Raw genomic sequence first — 19,105 nt, 5'->3', positions numbered from 1 at the left:
ATAATAGCATATACGAATAGTTTATGAATAATGTATAATGAATATATGAAATATATATGAAGAATTTTAAGGAAAATTATGTTTTTAGGAACGTTACATGGACGCTTCGTCGTTGGCCTTTTGGTTAGCGAATGGCTCGGAGCTATTACATATGTTGAAGAGTGACCGGCATGTGGGTGCATTTTCCACGCGAGCGCAAGATATCCTGGCAGAAGCGGTACATACAGCCTTCGGCTCGTTGGTGCGCTGCGTCACATTAGAGCTCACACCAGCAATGACACAGTTCATGGCGGACGCAGATGAACCAGCGAAGGAGGCTGGAGTGCTGCAGATTTTTTCAAACACGATGGCCTTATTACGACGATGCCGTGTGAATGCTGCATTGACGATACAGTTATTTAGTCATCTGTTTCACGCGATCAATGCCACGGCTTTCAATACCCTCGTCTCGAATGGAAATCTGTGCGTCAGATGGTTCGGACGCAGACTCAAAGCGAGGTTGAACGCATTAGAGACCTGGGCCGAAAGACAAGGCCTGGAACTTGCCAGTCAATGTCATTTGGCGACGATCATGCAGGCAACTCATCTACTACAAGCTCCGAAATACAATGCTGAGGAGCTGGCCACGCTAAGCTCAACCTGCTTTAAATTAAATTCTTTACAAGTGAGGGCGTTACTACAAAAATATCAACCGGCCGCGGACGAGCCTAGGCTACCTGCCGAGTTGATCGAGAACGTAGTGAGAGTGAGTATATTTAATAATCTGCGTTTATATCTCTTATTAAAATAAAATATCATTTCATATTCTTCATACAATCGATCTTATGTATCATAGGTAGCAGAGAGTGTCGCGGATACACTTGCACGTGCAGACGGCCGCGAAATAAGACTAGAAGAGGAACCTGTCCTAGGGTTAGCATTACTACTTCCCGAGGATGGCTACAGTTGCGAAGTAATAAGAGGTGTCCCACCGGGATTAGCGGAATTTCTGGCACCTCTGCAACGAGACGGATTATGTCGAATGGCAGCTCAACCTACCAGTAGTGGTTATTGGACCATTTACATGATAGACCATCACAACAATGTAAGCTGCAAATTTTTACATGAAAATCTTTACATAGCTTTTAATACAAAAATTAATTACTAAGCAAATCATAACGTTGATAATCCGTCATTTTTATATGTGTTTCTAATTTAATAATTGTAGAAGAATATTTTTATATGTAATTTTTTTTAATTTCTTGCAGTTGCGTAGTCCCAGCGCAATGAGTAATAGATCGGGTGGCTACATCAGTCACATAAATCAAAACCAAACTCAACCTGAGATACATGTTATTAAATTACACAAAAGTACCAACGGTATGGGCTTAAGCATCGTTGCAGCAAAGGTGTGCATTCGTAGCTACGCATACTTATTTATTATAATAAAATTATATTAAATCTGTTATTTTAATTCTGATACGTAGGGCGCAGGACAAGATCGTTTAGGTATCTACATCAAAAGTGTTGTTGCTGGTGGTGCCGCAGATGCTGTAAGTAATTGCTGTTTATTTGGAAATATTTCATATTTATTACGACATCAAAATGTTTAAAATGATAATATTTAATATATATTAATTATTATCGTATCTATAATATTTTATACATGATAACATTTTTAGGATGTGCCAAGTTTTAATTATACGCTTTTAAATTAAATTAAATGCGTTATATTGCATTAAATATGGTTAGATTAACTAAAACTTTCTTTAAAATTAAAAAAAAAAACAAAACAATTTTAACAATAAATAAAATTTAAAAAACCCTATTATGAAATCAAAACTTATGCACAAGCACGCGCACACACTAAAGTAATTCTGATTAAGCTTTTACGAATTCTGAAAACAAATTTTCATATTATTCAATTAATTTAGTTTTATGTATTTGTGTTTTCAGGATGGCAGATTGACGGCAGGTGATCAACTACTCAAGGTAGACGGACAAAGTCTGGTCGGGATAACGCAGGAAAAGTACGAAAAGTTTTAATATACATATGTAATTTTAACTTAAATTTCTTAACAGTTCAAAATATTATATCATTAAAATTTATTCGCAGAGCTGCTGAGTATCTTGTACGTACCGGTCCGATCGTAACATTGGAAGTTGCGAAACAGGGCGCTATATATCATGGACTCGCAACGTTATTATCTCAACCTTCTCCTGTGATGTCAAGAGGTAAGTTCGAAGATTAATACTGTAATTTCCAAAACTAATTTAGTCTTTGGAGTAAGAGAAAGATAATTGAAATCTTATAATTGGGTTTTATTACCTAATCAGTTTTTCAATCGATAAAGCGCGTAAAGAAAATAATTCTGTACGCGATTTATATCTTATAAGAAATTCAGTTCAGTTTTTCTACTTTTCTTTCTATCGTGCAAGTATAATAAAGACTCAGTTTCACAACTTACGATTAACTTTTAACTGAAGTTCAACTTATTTCTCATCTCTTTCAAATTCTAGAATTAAAAAGAAATAAGGAATAAATAAGTTAAATCTCGGTTAAGAATTAATGCGTTGTGAAACTGTGCCTAAAAGAGTAAAAAATTATTAAGTTATTGTACAAAAATTTTATCATGAAATTACACACATGATGCAAATAATGCACATGATAAAAATTGTTTATTATAAATTGAATTAATTTAATGACATAAAACAACTTTTCCAAACGATCAAGCATGTTATTTTCTTACTTCAAACATACGTATCAACAAGTCTTATTTTCCACGAAATACTGATCAGATTTATCGCCAGCGGACATTTTCTAATCCAAGTAATCGCTTTGTCAGAATAACGCCTTTCGCTTTGCTTCGCTGGAAAAGAGCCCGCTTTATTAACGCTTGACTAACCACTTGTTTCATACAGCATGTAAGACTCGGCCCAGGTCCGAGCTCTTAGAGTCGGCGGTAGAGGCAACGGAGACGACCAATCAGCCAGCCACGTCACACTCAATGGGCGACTTATTGTCCTTTCCGAAGCAGGCGCCGTGTCAGGAGTTAGTTCAACCAGGTGCGATCTCATCTCAATGCATTTTCGAGACACCTTTTTACCATAATCAGATCGACCAATGCGCGTATCCCAGTGTCTATTCCGTCGACGACAGAGAACACATCTATTGTTCATCTACCCCTACTGTATCTCCCGTGCGTTTCTCGAGACCTCGTATACCTTGTCCCTTGATTTCTATCACGAGCGACAATGAGGTATCATCCGTCATATATCAGGATGAAAGCGATGAGAGGGACGATAAGATAATAGAGGAAGGAGATGGCAGCACGGAACAAAGTGGAGCCGCGACGAGTAATTTGAATTATTCGACAGATGCTTTAAATCTGTTCGAAAGGACCACCACTCCGCTGCGAGAGTATGCAGGAATTACGAAAGACTATAAACACTCGCTGTTAATGGAACCGCTGACTGTCGATAGAAATCTTTTCGATAATATACCCTACATTGATCAAACCGACGATATTAATTTTACAGAGTCCTCTGAATGTGTTCAGACAAACCCAAATAACAAATGCGAGCATTGTATTAACGCCGGCTGTAACAACTATAATCTTAAAAATTCTCAGAAACGCACAAATATAGAGCGTAATAGACAGCAGACTTTCAACGGTCTAGAATCTAGTTTTGAGTTAAATACATATAACAATCCAAGCTTTTCATTGACTAGTTCGTTTCCTGCGAATAAATCAATATTGTTTACCAAAGACGTTACAATTGGATCAGGTTCCATTGTAGAATCTAAATCAGACGATTTCTTGCGTCTTCAAGACGTGGATACCATAAAACATGTATTGAATATTGATAAACGGTACGAGGACAAATTAGATGATACGTCCAATTCCGAAGATTGCGCGGACGAATCTAGTTCCACGATTAACGATGATTGCGCGTCGAGTAGAACTGAGAGAGATACCGAGGAAGGAATCTCGACTCCTAAAATGTACACGATAATGCCAGAGTTGCATCTCGATCTGAGCGGACTGAATAACGACGTGTCCAGTGACAAATCTAAAATGGAGAAGTGTTGGAAGTCACCGGAAGAAGTGCGCTTAGGGTGCGGTCGAGTCGCAGCGCTAGCGAAACATTTCTCGAAACTTGGCGACGGAGGTCTGATCAAGTTTAAGTCCATCAAATTGAATGGTTCCCGTCAATTCGTGTCGGAGCCAAATATCATGACGTCGCATAAAAGCGACGAACATTTGCACCATCCTTATCATGCACAGAAAGAATACAAATCGGATTCGGACTTGGCAAGAGAAAGAGATGAAAACTCTCGGCTCTGTTCAGATGGGAGACACAACGATATCATTCTAGTTAATGTTGAAACAGATGGCGATTTTGCGATCGAGAAATGTAAGTTTCATCGTTGTGGCGGTAAACGAGTCACGATTGCCAGGATTCCAATGAACAAACAAATTACAATTGATACTGAGGAAAGTACAATCCAAGCAAGGGACGAAAATCACGATAAAGATATTATAAAAGATGAAAATCAAAGTTTACTTAGTACTAAGAAGGATATAGCTTTGATAAAAGTTGAAAACATATCGCATAATAGTAGCAAAGATCAGGTGTTTCTTAATACCAAAGAGGATATAACTTTTGTTGAGATGGAGGACATGGCAACGGATGGCAGCAAATCTCAAGCCTTTTTTATAGGTAGAAGCCAAAAAAATATGTTAACTGGAAAAGATAACATTAAAAATAGTAGCTCCAAACTCTCCCTCGAGCAGCAGAGAGTAATCGCAGAACAACTCGAGCAATTCTCAAATCTAGATAACGCCGATGCGCCTTTATTTATACCAGAGCAAGACATAGTAAAAGATTCTATAATTTCTAAAAAAAATCAGAATAATAAAACATCCGCGATTGATGATTTGACTCAATTGAATTTAATAAAGCAATTAGAGGCAGCACCTCGAGAAAAATTATTGTCGTTGGTCGATATAGATGATAACTTTAAAAAAATGAAGAAAACTTCTGATTCTTCATCATCCTCTTCTCTGCCTTCCGTTCGATCTCCTTCATCTTCCATCATGTTGTCACTATCGAATGTTGCGAAAGGTTCTCAGCCCTCGGAAGATATCAAGTCACAGATTCATCAATATTGCGAAAGATATCCCAAATGCTTGTTTGTAGATATTTCTGCCGCTAAGAATTGCTCCAACGACACCTCGGAAAGCTCATTGATGTCACATACAGACGTATATTCACGATTGAGTGATAATAAATGTTCAGTTCTGCGAATGCGAATTGCCAGACCTCTTTGTAATAGCGAAAGTAATCTGATCGGTGCTGCAATTTATGGAAAAGAGACTGAGAGAGCCATAAATCTTCACGACAGGTCTACTAAATTAACACGAAGCTGTGAAAGTATTTTAAATAGTAAATTTTTATCTGATTATGATGATCGAACACGATCCTCTGAAAATATCTCCGAAGAACTGGATTCATCTTGCAAGTTTTACGATAAATTGATCTCAAATCCTAACGGAAGTGTCCGATGGCACCATTATCGTTCTCTTGAAGAATTGAAATCGAAAAAGAGATCGAGAAAGCGAGACAATTCGATAAATTCTATTTATGTTCATTCTACCCAAACAAAATTTGACAAATTCTATGATGATCAATTAGACCTCGAGGACGGAGAAGACATGCATTGGAATCGTCATTTGTCGCTTGAAGAATTGAAATCTAAGAGAGAATCGCACGAGCAAGACAGGTGTACGAATTTAGAACGATCTGCTGACGTACAGAGATTTAACTGGATGCTGAAAAAGAGACTTCGCATGAAGCGCATAAGCAACGATCGGCTGAAAGATAATTCTCTTAAATTGTCGCGTGAAAAAGCGAAAGATATGGAACGACAAAAATTGAGAATAGAAGGGAAATCTCATAGCAAGTTTGACGTTTCGAGATGGAAGTCCGATTCAGAGAGATACAGTTGGAGTTTCCGCGAGATCAGCTCACTGAAAGATGATGACCGGTCCGCTTCGCGTAAGCTACCACTACGTGTTATACATTGAATGTGCATTTTTATAGTCGGATTTTTCTTTCTTCAAGCACTTTCATTTCGTCTGAATGAGACGAATGAAAAATTTACATTTGCAAACGGCTCGGTGTCGCACGGCTATTATTTACATACTTATTACGTTTGCTCCTATTTATTTATAAAACAGCTGTGATAAAGCAAAACCAAACGATTTTCAACATAAATCATTTCACATTCTTCATTCGCAATACGTTTTTGTGGCATGGTAATGATAAAACGGCATAATTGATAACTGATTAAATTATCTTTATAAAATTGTATAAAATTACAGATAATAAGCTATATATAAAATGATAACGTGTTTAGAACAATATAAGTATAATTTCTGTTTTGTCATATGTATACATATATAAGTAATATAAGGAACATGAAAAATTTTTTTTCTCTAAACAAAACTGAGAGAAACTGAAGATTTGATCGGGATAAGAAATTGATTTGATTAGTTTTTGATATAAATGCATCGATTAACATATTATTTATGTTAAATTGATATTTTAATATCTAATTTTGCTTTATAGAAGAGTGGATTGCAAGTATCATCCTGCAAATCTGGAGACGCGGTAGTGTCTCGGCGCTAAGCCAAGCGCAGCGACACTGCCGTGCCTCCTTTACGCGAGCCGATTATGAGTTGCGGGGGATTGAGATTATCGGATCTCAATAACGGCTAAATTGAGATTATCGGATCTCAATAACGGCTAAATTGAGATTATCGGATCTCAATAACGGCTAAATTGATCAAGTTCAATATACGCTCAATCCATAGCTACCGCTCGGATTGTATAATAAGTGTTTTTATTTTTTTTTCTACGTGCCCTACAAGCGGAGATATTGCGATGTAAAGTTCTAAATGTCTGGATTTTAAGATACGTCGTTAATAATATAGCAAAATGATAGAGGACTTTTCGACTCAGTTTAGTCTGCTCTATCTGTTCACCATCGTTGTCAGCAGAATTATTTTATTTTAATTGCAGTAAATCGCAAATTGTACATGAAAATGAAAAATCTTGAGTCGAATGGATACATTTTAGATTTATCCCGATCAACTCAAATTTATTAATTATTCTCTAGTTTAAATAGAGTAGAGAACTTGCTTTTACAGCAAAGAATTTGTGTTTTAATTAACATTTAATTATAAAATACAACACCAATATATCTTTCACAATAATAACACGATATATTTTGCTATACGCAAGCATGATACATTAATATAATTTTTTTTTCAAGATACTTTCTTTGTTCCATTATACTGCATTTAAAATAATATGCTTAGCAATATACTTGTGGTATCGCGTGCACATAATAGTAGTTATGTGCGTAGAAAGAGAATGTTTTATGTTGGATACAATTATTCAATTATGAACTACATAATAATTGTGACAAAATAAGTATTTTTTATTTCATAATTACATGTTCTTATATTTCTAATTAACAAACTAATTACATAATGCAAACGTGCACGCAGCGTATTTGTTTAAATATTAATTAATATTTATTGTGTGCAATGCCCTTTCTGTAAAATCCGATGTAATATTTTTCTATTATTGAAATTATGAATCACTTTTGGACTTTAAATAGCTGTATCAATATTTTAATATCCAGCCAACGAGAACTATTTTTTGTAGTCCTGTTGAAACACAATAATGCATATACAAACTTGCTCATGCTCATCATTGTTATAAAGATCTTACAGTTGACCATATGACATTTTCTTTTTTCATCACTTTCACCTTGTCAAAGTTAGACTTCTGCGATCCAAAAAAAGCGTTTTTGTTCTCAACAAATGCTTTGCATATGTGCATGAGTAATCGTTTTAATGTCGCGCTTCGATACCTTCATGTTCATCAATGCATTAACTCAAAGCTATCTCTTTGTGTACCCGCTTTGGGCTACCACAGGTCCTCGTCGCATGAGTGAGCGGGATTTACCGTCGCGGCTTGGACATGACGCCACTCTTCAGCAAATCCATAGCAGCAAGTCTGTACCGGCATTGCATAGTAAGTAAAAGCGAGCTTTGTGTGTGTACATTGTGCCCGAATGACACAGCTTTATCTATCAGTTTCACTAGATATATTAGCATAGGTGTTTATCTCTTATCGAATTGCACAGTTTTTCATGATTTTACTAGATTAAATATAAGAGGAACATCTTCTGATTTAAGTAGGATAAGGATATATCTGATAGGAGAGTATATGCAAGGATACATTATTTATTCGCTTGTACATAAAAATGGGATTTATGTAGATATGGATACCGAGGCTAAGCAACAGCATGAAGTGTTCAATCCCGGCTACAGCAGAGCTTCTTCCAGCAACAGCGTTACACCGCCTGTTCAACCACCTCCTATGGCGACAATCAACAGTGCAACTTCCTTACGTTCCAGGTAAATATCATCGCATTTTTAATTGAAATTGCTTTCGATGCACATTTTAATATATCTCCCAACTTTTTCGACACTAAATGAAATTTTACATAATCTGTCCTAGAGAAACTAGAGATAGTTCTTAAAAATAATAAATTTTTTAAAAGTACCAATACGTATAAAGTATCTAAAATCAGAAAGATTTAATCAACCTTTTTTTATGTATTAATTTCATTCAATATTATCTAATGTTTTTTTATTGTAAATTGTACATTCTGTTAAATTACGAGAAACGATATGTTTATAGAATAACATATTCTTGTATATATAGATCAAGCCATAACTTGCATGATCCCATGAGAATCGGAACTTTACCGTCCACTGGCTTGGTCAGCAGGCAGCAATCGTCGCCCAATTTGAATCCAAGTACGTCGCACATGAATGCACCATCGAATGTACAGGGCACAGAAGCAGAGCGATTTTATCAAAATCTGAGTATTTATCGAAACCAAGACTCGACGGTGAAGCAACAAATCAGTCCACAACAATCAGATGATAGGTATAACCTCATATTTTCCTATTTTTATATAAGCACTTCTTTTATACCACATTTAGTGTTTAATCATTATTTGATATTCAAAAATGTGCTTATAAATTTATTTAGAACGTAATTTTATAATTTTTCTTAACTGTTCTGTTTTGAATACTTTCTAAATTAATTGCTATGTCTAGCAGAAATCTTCAGCACATCCAAAAGGGTTCATTAAAGGGTTCACAGAACTCATTGAACCGTCCCTCTACTATGGAAGTTGGCAACCATTTCCGAGACCGTCCGACATCCGCTTACATCACCCAAGGCCAACAGCAGAGCTACTCGGCGGTTAGCAATCAAATACAGCAGCATATTGGAGGTCTACCACCACGTTCCCAGTCTTCGCGCGACATTATCCGCCAGGAGGCGAAGATGCAGGAGATGCAGGAAGAAGTTCGCCGACGAGAATTGCGTGGTGGCGTACCATTGCTTAATCAACATAGACCGCCAATGTACAATATCGGCACTCGAATGGCAGTTCCTCCTGCTCAACAAGTGTCGAACTTGCGTTCACCAAGGCCACTCGGTTCCACGTCGAGTCTAGGAACGACCTCCAACTATGTCGCGAGACAAAATGCGCCCAGTTACAATTACCCGGATGTCCAGTATACTCAATATAACAGCACGCAGTATGGTCAATATGGTCAATACAATCCCAACCGATATCCGGTAATTGGAAGTCAATTCGGCCCGATGATGATGCCCAAATCGAAAAACGAGACGATTGCGCGCGACCATCAGTCACTAAATGAAAATCTACTCGGTAGAGACTCGAGCAGCCAAGAGGCAAAGTCATACGCCGAACAGAACCGACATTTCGCAGGTTCACAGAATAATCCGCATTATCCGAATGGTAATCTAGAACACCGCGTCGATCAATATGGGAATGACAACCGTGCGCAAAACGGAGATGGCCACTCTACAGAAGTGCCGCCAACGAGACCGGCTTTGCCATCTGAGGATACATTTAGCGAAAGTCCACCACCGCCGCCGCCCAGCACTTCGACACATCCTCTATACAAGCAAGCCGACACGAGGTACGCATTTTAATGAATTTAGAGGTCGTTTGTTGATTATGTGATTTAAGCAAGGAACATAGACTCTTACATAATACATAACACGTAAGGTATAAGAAATTCAACCAATCACAGTTTATTATTTCATGGAAAAGAAGGAAACGAAGGACTTAGATTGGTACATTTTCTTATGCATTACGTGTTATGCATTAAGCTGGTTCTACATTAGTCGCATCGCAGTGTCGCAAGCGTTGGGGTCCAATCAACATCAATCTAGCTCGACTCTGATTGGATTATGCAAGAGTCTGTGCACCCCGTCTTATGGCCATTCTATAAGTCCGGATCTACAATAGGTGTTTTAAACCTTAAGCTGTAAGAAATTTACCAATTACAGTCGAATCCGAGGGGAATAATCGACTGTGATTCGCCCATTTCTTATGGCTTAAAGCTTAAAACCCTATTGTAGGTCCGAGGTAATAAGTCATTAGTCATAAATCAGAAGTTAGAAGCTAAAAATTGACGACTGTGATTGGTCCGTTTCCAGCATCTAACTTCTGATTTATTGGCTCATTGTAAAATGCTTAGTAGAATGCTTGTTATAGACTTTCTACAATAAGTCATTATCTAGGCTCTAAGTCTTATGCCAGCTGCAGACTATCACCATTTCGTCGCGACATATCTAATGAGCGTATAGCTTTAGAATGAGAACATCGGTAAACTTGTACGCCCATTGGATATCGCGTGTCGCGCGCGACAAACATCGCGCTGGTCTGCAGCCAGTATTAAGCCGTAAGAAATTGATCAATCACAGTTGAATGTGAGAAGAATAATTGACTATGATTGGTCAATTTCTTATGGCTTAAGATTTAAAGCTTAGGTAATGACTTATTGTAGAAAGCCCATTAGTCATGGACCTATAATATATGGACTGCGCCATCCTATAGTATATGCTGAGCCGGCAGAACTGAGAGAGTAGTCTCGAACTTTAACGCTTAATAACTCGGTTCATAAGGCCGACCGCCGCGTTTTTCTCACAGATTCTTTCGTTTTGAGTGAAAACGCGACGAATGAGTATATTTTTATTAAGATTTTAGGAGGGCAAGCTATTTACTTTTTAGGACACACGTATTTAATACACATATGCATAACACAGTCGCAAGTATACTGCACACATATAAATATTCAATATGGCAATGGGATGTTGCAAGTTATTCCGTTCGACGGACATGGCAGAACATTTTTCGTGACCAACTTTTTTCTCCATGTCCTATCTAGTTAAGTCTCCTTACTCTTACTTCATGGACTGTACTTAAGGCGGTCTTGAATATAAGAATCGACTATGAATACCGCCCTTAGATAACCTCTCTCGTAGTGGAAGTGCTATCTCTCTTCTTCCATTTTGTTACGGCACACGCGTTGCGCGTATGTATGGAGGGGAGAAATGGTACAATTCTTTCCATCTCTCTCAGTTCTGCTGGCTTCACGAAAACCCGGCATATACTATAGCCGTGCGCAGTCCATATATTATAGGTCCATGCCATTAGTATGATCCTAAGGCTAGGTCCACAACCTTGCTTTAAGAGGCCGTAAGCCGTAAGCTTTAAGTTGTAAAGCCCATGGCACATACAAAAACCTAAGGTCGTAACACGTAAGCAATAAGGAAATCGTAATGCGTCGTCTACAATGGCAGTATCAGTAATGAATGAGGCTATAAGAGTAAGAAATTGACCAATCACAGTCGATTATTTTTCTTACATTCAACTGTAATTGGTCAATTTGTTACTTTTATGCGTCGTCTACCAATACACGGAGTGAGAAGTAAGAATAAGAAATTGACCAATCACAGTCCAATGTGAGAAGAACAATTGACTGTGATTGGTCAATTTCTTACTCGTACTTCTTACTCCGTGTATTGTAGGCGACGCATTACAGTCTCATCCACTACTGCTACTGCCATTGTAGACCATGCATAAGATTGGATTCGCTACTGGCGGCCTTACGGTCTTTATCGTGATTGGCTAATTCGCTTACTGATTACAGCCTTACGTCTTACAGCCTTACGTTTTTGTATGTGTCATGGGCTTAAGTGACGATATATCGGCTACAGAACTTATGCTTTTAGGCCGTAAGAATTGGGTTTTGCTCAATTCGTTTAAGTCTAAAGGTCCGTCTACAATACACGTCTTACAATACACGTAGTAAGCTTGGATTAAGAAGTAAGAGTAAGAAATTGACCAATCACAGTCGATTGTGAAAAGAATAATCGACTGTGATTGATCAATTTCTTACTCTTACTTCTTCTAAACCAAGCTTACTACTGTATTATAGACGGGCCTTAACGGTTAAAACCTAAAGACTGCGCAAAAACAGTTTAAAGACAGAAATTATTGTTACTTATGGTCAATTCTAAGCAGAATCATAGGACTCGTAATGTGTTCTCATAAAACTTATAAGAACTTATGACTAGTGTTCTAATTTTATGCGTATGTATCGTAAGATGTACGATTATTCGTAAATATCTACGATTTCTTGTAAATTTTATGGCTAGTAAGAAGCTGTTTAAAAAAATATTGTATAAAAAGCACTTATAAGCACTTAAAAATTCTTATAAGTCTTACAGAAACATGTTACGAAGCCTTACGATTCTGCTTAGAATTTAGGCATTAATCTCTTTCGACTTAATGACTTAAGGCTTCTTAAAGCAAGGTTGTGGACCTAGTCTTAGGGCCCCTTCCACCAATTTCGATTAACGCTAATCGATGATCAATCACGATTGCCAATGTGAGAACTAAACACAGTTTGTATCAGAAGAGAAAGAGAGAGGAGGGACGTTCTGATACATTAAATTACTGTTGGCACTTATGCGAGTTAATCGTCGATTAATTTAATCAGTTGGTGACAGTTGGTGAAAGAGATAACGAAGGAAAACTTTGTAGATATACCGCAAGCATGCAGGATCCACCACGAGGTAGTTATTATCCTGTGGGAGGAATCAGTGCCATGCAGCAACCGCGTCAGTATCAATATAGCGCGACGAACCCTTGGCAACGCGAAGAAAGAGAGAAGGTAATTAATAATGAATGAAATCGATAAGTCTCGTTAGAGTGATAAATTTTAGTTTAGATTCATTTTTTTATTATATATTTCTTGAAATTTTTGTTCTCTCTTGATAATTGTTGTGTAATTGAGAGTTTTAAAAACAAATTTACTGGAATTTGCAATGTTATTATATTTTTCTTTAAGAACATTTATTTGATATTGGTATCTTTAGGAACAAGCTCGTAGAAGAGAAGCCGCTCGTCAATGGCGAGATCAACAGATTGCTGAGCTAAGTGCGCTGACACATCGAACTCAGCAGCAGGAGGAGCAATTGCGAGCTCTTCAACTGGAAAGAGATTTCCAGAAGCGTGCGGAGGAGATTGCCAATCAGGACGATGATGAGGAGAGCAACGATTTAGACAACGAAAGTGTGCAGCGCGTTCAGGGCTTGCTAAGGATGGCAGCCAGTCAAGACAGAACTGTCCATGGAGCTCTGCAACCACCGATTTTATCGAGAACAATCACAGGCAACCAGTCTATGAGAGGTGATTTGCCTCTCCTGAGCAGCCAATCTGTCACCAGCAGTCACACTCACATTCTGCCCAATCAAACAGTGCCTCAGAATGTCGAAATGAGCAGTCCTGGTCAAGAAAATAATAGCTTGCACGTACAACCAAATCAGCAGCAACAACAAACGGCGGGTCAGAGTGAAGAGCATGTATCGCCAGCTAATTATGGCACACATAGCCATTTCAGTTCTGGTCAGAAGTCTTATTCCATGAGTATGTCACATTCCATAGAAGATAGGGAACTGCAACGGAGAATGGATGAAGTGAAGCGGAAACAGGCTGAATATGAGAACCAGAAAAAACAAGAAGAACAGCAGCAGCAAACATATCAGTCGAATCAACATCCGCGCAGCCAGCTACATCCTGGCATGTTGCGCTTAGACAACTTGATTATTAATGGTCCTAACATATCTACGTGTTAGTAAATTAAAGTTGTTTTTAAAACTTTTATAAATTTGAAACATTAAACTTCGAGTCTTTTGTATTCTCATATTTCTTTAAAGAGAAATTGTCTCAAAATATTTTTCCTATCAACGAAAGATTTACAAATACAGTATATTATAATTATATGTTTTAGATAATTACATGATTCGACTTATGTAGTATTTATGATATTTATTATAGCTTCGCAAAACAATGTAAATGATGCACCCCCACCACCAGAACGAGGCTCTAGTTATGCCGTTATGTCTCAGCAGAGTGCTCTCAGATCAAACGGCTCGACCACATCTAATCTACCTCCCACTTCTCAACAGTCAACATCTATGAAAAGAGTTTCTTTTCATGATTCGAATGCAAACAGTGAGTCCATGCTACGCAATGTATCATCTGGAATGTCAAATCCGCCGTCAATCTCAATGGATACCATTAGAGAAGATCCCAATGTGAGTAATTATAACATCTATTTCTTTTATTCTTTTTCATTTACCTTCTTTACTTTACTTGTATTTTGTCCTATGCTTTAACATATTTGATCTCAATTTAAAAAATTGCAAATTAATGTTATACATTTTCCTTGTGATATTATTTTAGTATTTACGTTGTCACGTATGTCCTGATTCTTTGTATTCATTTTTTTGAGAGAATAATACCATTCGAGATCATATAGATCTCATTCCTATTTTCTAACGTACGATCTGTAATTTAAATAATTAGAGATTAATTAATATCCCCTTGAGATATTAATTTATATCACTTATAATACAAATTTATTATAAATATGAATATCTTTGAAATGCTTACGATGGCAGATAAACAAGTAAGGTATAAATGTTAAAGCAGATCGTTGCTACATCATGCTGTCATTATGTTTATGATGCATGAATCGTCAGTTATACCAATTATCATCTAATGATCATGTCTCTCATTCAAGTGTCCGCTGTAATATTAGATGTTCTATTCATATTTTATCCTATGTTATCTACATTCATGTTTCATGTTGTATATAACTTGTGTCAGTCTCTGTGATTGTTGCTTTATGCGTACATCATTCTGGTTGCTCCCAAAAAATACATTTTTGTTACAAAGTAATAAGTTCGAATTTAAATTCAACCTTCGATCAAAATTTAATCTAGGAATTATCATATGTTATTATATAATAGATATTTTGTTAATTGAGTGTCAAATTTATTATCCATTAATGTAAATTATGTATATTAATTCAACGAGCTATAATAATTTAATTTATGCAATAATAAATGTCATAAAGTGCCACTTTTGAAATTTTTTAATTTGGTAAAAATTTAGATTAGGGAAGCACCTCCTAATGAACTCGACCTTGACATTTGTTGTCAAGGTCATGATCCTGAGTAACCTCCAACAGATTTTAGGAGCGTCGCTCGTTATTCGTTAAAAAGTTATTAACAGTCAAAGTTAGTAAATATTTCCCTGCTTTTTTTATGAAGAGTCAGATAACTTTAGACAGACAGAAAGGTATGAGGTGGATGAATTCAAGGAATACAACTTTCCATGCAAAAAAAGGACTCTCATCCCACCTTCCTCCTGCTTAGAGGCGCACGACTTCCACGCGAAGCGACTCCCACACGAGTCTCGAACATATACATTTCTTTTCTGATGGCCTTCCGAAGATTTTCGTGGAAAAAAATGTCAACTTATGTATTATTGTGCGCATGAGGGGATGTAATCCCAGGGCGCTTCCTCTCTCTCTTTCTCTCTCTCTCCCCCCCCCCCTATCCCCCTCCTTTTCTCTCTTCTCCCCTCGCTCTTTCTCTCTCGATCTCGATCTTGATCTCAATCTACATTCGCGTCAGTTGTGGCGATTCCGTAGGTGACGTAGATGTTTGACAAAAGCCCTTGATTTTCTTTTATACCAGGGACGAGAGTCCACTAAAATTTATTCCATTCCGCGCGTAAAAATAGAAGAAACGATTAAACAAAGGGGCGAGGGATAACGCTGTCTTAATTTTCGCGGATCATGCTAGTGTTACGGGTCTAATCGCTAAGGTCAATCGATTAACTCAGTAGTAGGATGCTACGGGTCAAATCGATCTTCATCAGGTAACTCAAAATGACTCTAACGATAATGGAAGAACCTAATGCATGATGAAAATAATTCTAAAACTCGGGGATGCTTCCTAAAAAAAGAAAAAGGAGAAGGAAAAGAAATAAATAAAAACAAATAAATAAATAAATAAAATAAATAAAGGCCGAGACTTATTTAGTGTGCGGGCCGAACGTATAAATCAGTTGGTTGAACAAGGAGACCTTCTCGGATGGGCTCTCCGTGATGAAAACGATCTCGAGGGTGTTTTGTAGATGTATGGAACTCGACCGCACCAAGTTAAGAAAAAGTTGATCGCCTAATAGAACTGGCCCGGTCACGGACTGTCAGAATATTGAGTACCCGTCAACTAACTCGGCGTTCGCGAAGAGTCTTCTTTATATTCGTGAGTCGGTTGTACGGGATGAAGATGTCGCGTATGATAATGATCCAATTTAGGATTAGGATTAATGGTATCGATTACAAATTGGAGATCGGTATCATTTATGGCATAAATTGAAGATTAGTTAGTTAGAAAATTTGTACGTAGGTATACGTAAGATATTGATGTGGTAGTATCATATGTAATAATACTATATGTAGTATTACATATATGGGTAGTATATAAAGATGCGCTGGAAAAACAGCGACATCTGGTGATTTCGTCGGAGGTCGAGCTTCACTTTAGGATCTCCTTAAGTAAAGACTTTTGAATGTCAGATAATTAAATGACTTTTAATTTAAAAAATCCGGCACGAATTTTTGCATTCATTAAATGTATTTGCTACATATTAATATTATTAATATACGTATACTCTTATTATTTAATTATGTTCCAGAATTTTATCAACGACGCGGAGAATTTATTAGCCTCTCCTAAGACACCGGAAGGATCCGGGACTTCGTTTACTGGCGCCACCCCTGGTGTAATCGGAGCTCAAGAAGTCTATAAGTAAGTTTTTGTCGTACATATGCTCGCGCGCGCGCGGACGCACGCACGCTCACTCGCTCGCTCTTACAAAGATTTTAAGAGCTAGTACCGAATAAACGAATCTTTTGACGTACTCTCTAAATCTGAATCAGTGGACTATCCACTGATTCAGATTTAGAGAGCAAGTGTGCTAAACACTTTACTGTTCCAGGGACCCGAGACAAAAGCGATTGGCGGAAAAGCAGAAACAGCAACAAAACTCGCAGATTGGCGCGGTGCCGGAAAAGCTCAGCTTTAAGGAGAAAATGAAAATGTTCGCGATGGAGACTGGCGAGGATGGCACACCGCGAGATAAAGTGAAGATCTCGCGCGCTCAGCGTGAGATTGACAACATCAGCAGCCCACTTAATTCCAATAATAACAATAATAACAATAACACCACCACCAGCGGCAATAACACTAATAACAATAGGACCTAAAAAATGTTACATTTTTATTTCCAGGCTTTAGCAATTAAGATAGATGAAATATTTTTTGAAATATCTAGGGCGATTGGACGAAAGTCACGACTGTGAACTGCATAATCGCGGCGCAAAAAGATAATCTGTTTAAATTTTATATAATTTGGCCGAAAGATAACGTTTATCACGCTGCTAACATGATACATTTTTGTAGATATACATATACCTCAATTTTTACAAGAATAATATTTTCATTTGAAGGAGCTATCGTTAGCAAAGGGTAAGAAAAGTTTATCACTTACGAAGCTTACATTCATATTTTTTCTATTAGCTATATTATACATAATGATTAAGATTACTGAATATTTCTGCCTTATTTTTCCCGAACGTCCTAGATACTTTGTCGTGCATTTTCTGGATGAAGAAACATACAGAGAAATATACATACTGCGTATAGTTATAGTTTCGCAAGCAATACATTATAATTAATTTTATTACTAATGATACCACACATGGGCTTACTTTGCATTCAGAATGAATTCGATTAGCCGGCAACGATTGTCCACACAACGTTGAAGTACAAATAAAATTTTGTATAGCTCTTTGACCAAAAATGTTGTGTGTTTTGTGAACCAATAATGCAACATAATGTTGCGGACGTATTTTAGTCGCGATGATAAAGAAACTGTCCAACCATTTTCGTACGCGATGCGTTCAATATTCCTAAATACTTCCGGACCAACGTAATCTTATTATAAAATAACTGATATAATTTGTCAAGACTAGTATGGCATAGGATAACGCTCGCGAGTACTAAATAAGCTTCTGAGAGGCATGGATTATTTCGTGAGGGTAGCTTGCGAATGTACATAAAGAGGAGACGAACAGTAGGCCGGGCAGCATGATTATTGTATGTGTTAGTTTTGTATTTATCTCTCGGCAGCGAAAGATTCTGATATATATTTAAATTGTATCACTGTATCTGATTTACACACTTATGCCATTATGCACTTAACGAAGTATGACAAAATAACAAAGGTAGATAGAAAATAGAACAAAAAATAGAAAAAAAAAGAAAAGGAAAACGTATTCGTATCAACGGGAACATATGTGCGCGCGTGTATGTGCGTATAAATGACAAAAATGAAAAATCTAAATATAACGAAAGATTTATATTTATATATAATGCGTTTCTCTCTCTCTCTCACACACACACACACACACACAACAGAGAGAGAGAGAGAGAGAGAGAGATGTGCATGGACGGCACTTAGTTCTCGTATTAAAGCTCTATTTTGCATAAAGTTCAAACGAGAGTTCTATTCCTCATAGAACTCGAACGACAGAGCCCCTACCATACTGTAAAACTCAAACAAAAGCTTTTAAGATACAAACTAAGGTTCTACTTGTATAGAGCATAGAATAAACGCGTTATGCGATACGTATAATGCAACTAGGATGAAAGATTCCTATCGAAGTGTCTCCACTTGTTTCACTGACGATTTTTAAGGAAACTAAAATCTTATGTAATTTATCGATGT

The 19,105-nt window shown here is 37.2% G+C and overlaps 1 protein-coding gene across 1 annotated transcript in view; it reads left to right on the top strand.

Annotated features, from left to right (window-relative positions):
- The window catches only part of cno (adherens junction formation factor afadin), a 49,455-nt gene extending 30,697 nt beyond the window's left edge, over positions 1–18,758 (top strand). The window contains exons 11-27 of the mRNA XM_018445448.1: positions 89–745; positions 836–1,084; positions 1,248–1,388; positions 1,467–1,532; positions 1,936–2,009; positions 2,096–2,214; positions 2,902–3,045; positions 3,409–6,042; positions 7,993–8,091; positions 8,339–8,477; positions 8,788–9,015; positions 9,192–10,085; positions 13,001–13,130; positions 13,336–14,089; positions 14,297–14,556; positions 17,012–17,124; positions 17,315–18,758. Coding sequence (XP_018300950.1) covers positions 89–745; positions 836–1,084; positions 1,248–1,388; positions 1,467–1,532; positions 1,936–2,009; positions 2,096–2,214; positions 2,902–3,045; positions 3,409–6,042; positions 7,993–8,091; positions 8,339–8,477; positions 8,788–9,015; positions 9,192–10,085; positions 13,001–13,130; positions 13,336–14,089; positions 14,297–14,556; positions 17,012–17,124; positions 17,315–17,582 — 6,969 coding nt within the window. The 3' untranslated portion in view covers positions 17,583–18,758. The remainder of the gene's footprint in view (positions 1–88; positions 746–835; positions 1,085–1,247; positions 1,389–1,466; positions 1,533–1,935; positions 2,010–2,095; positions 2,215–2,901; positions 3,046–3,408; positions 6,043–7,992; positions 8,092–8,338; positions 8,478–8,787; positions 9,016–9,191; positions 10,086–13,000; positions 13,131–13,335; positions 14,090–14,296; positions 14,557–17,011; positions 17,125–17,314) is intronic.
- The last annotated feature ends 347 nt before the right edge of the window (positions 18,759–19,105 follow it).

Source organism: Mycetomoellerius zeteki, unplaced genomic scaffold, assembly GCF_001594055.1.
Source record: "Mycetomoellerius zeteki isolate Tzet28-1 unplaced genomic scaffold, Tzet1.0 scaffold104, whole genome shotgun sequence".
Taxonomy (NCBI): Eukaryota; Metazoa; Arthropoda; class Insecta; order Hymenoptera; family Formicidae; genus Mycetomoellerius; species Mycetomoellerius zeteki.
The sequence above is the reverse complement of the archived record's forward strand: the minus strand, read 5'-3'. Positions and strand labels throughout refer to the sequence as shown.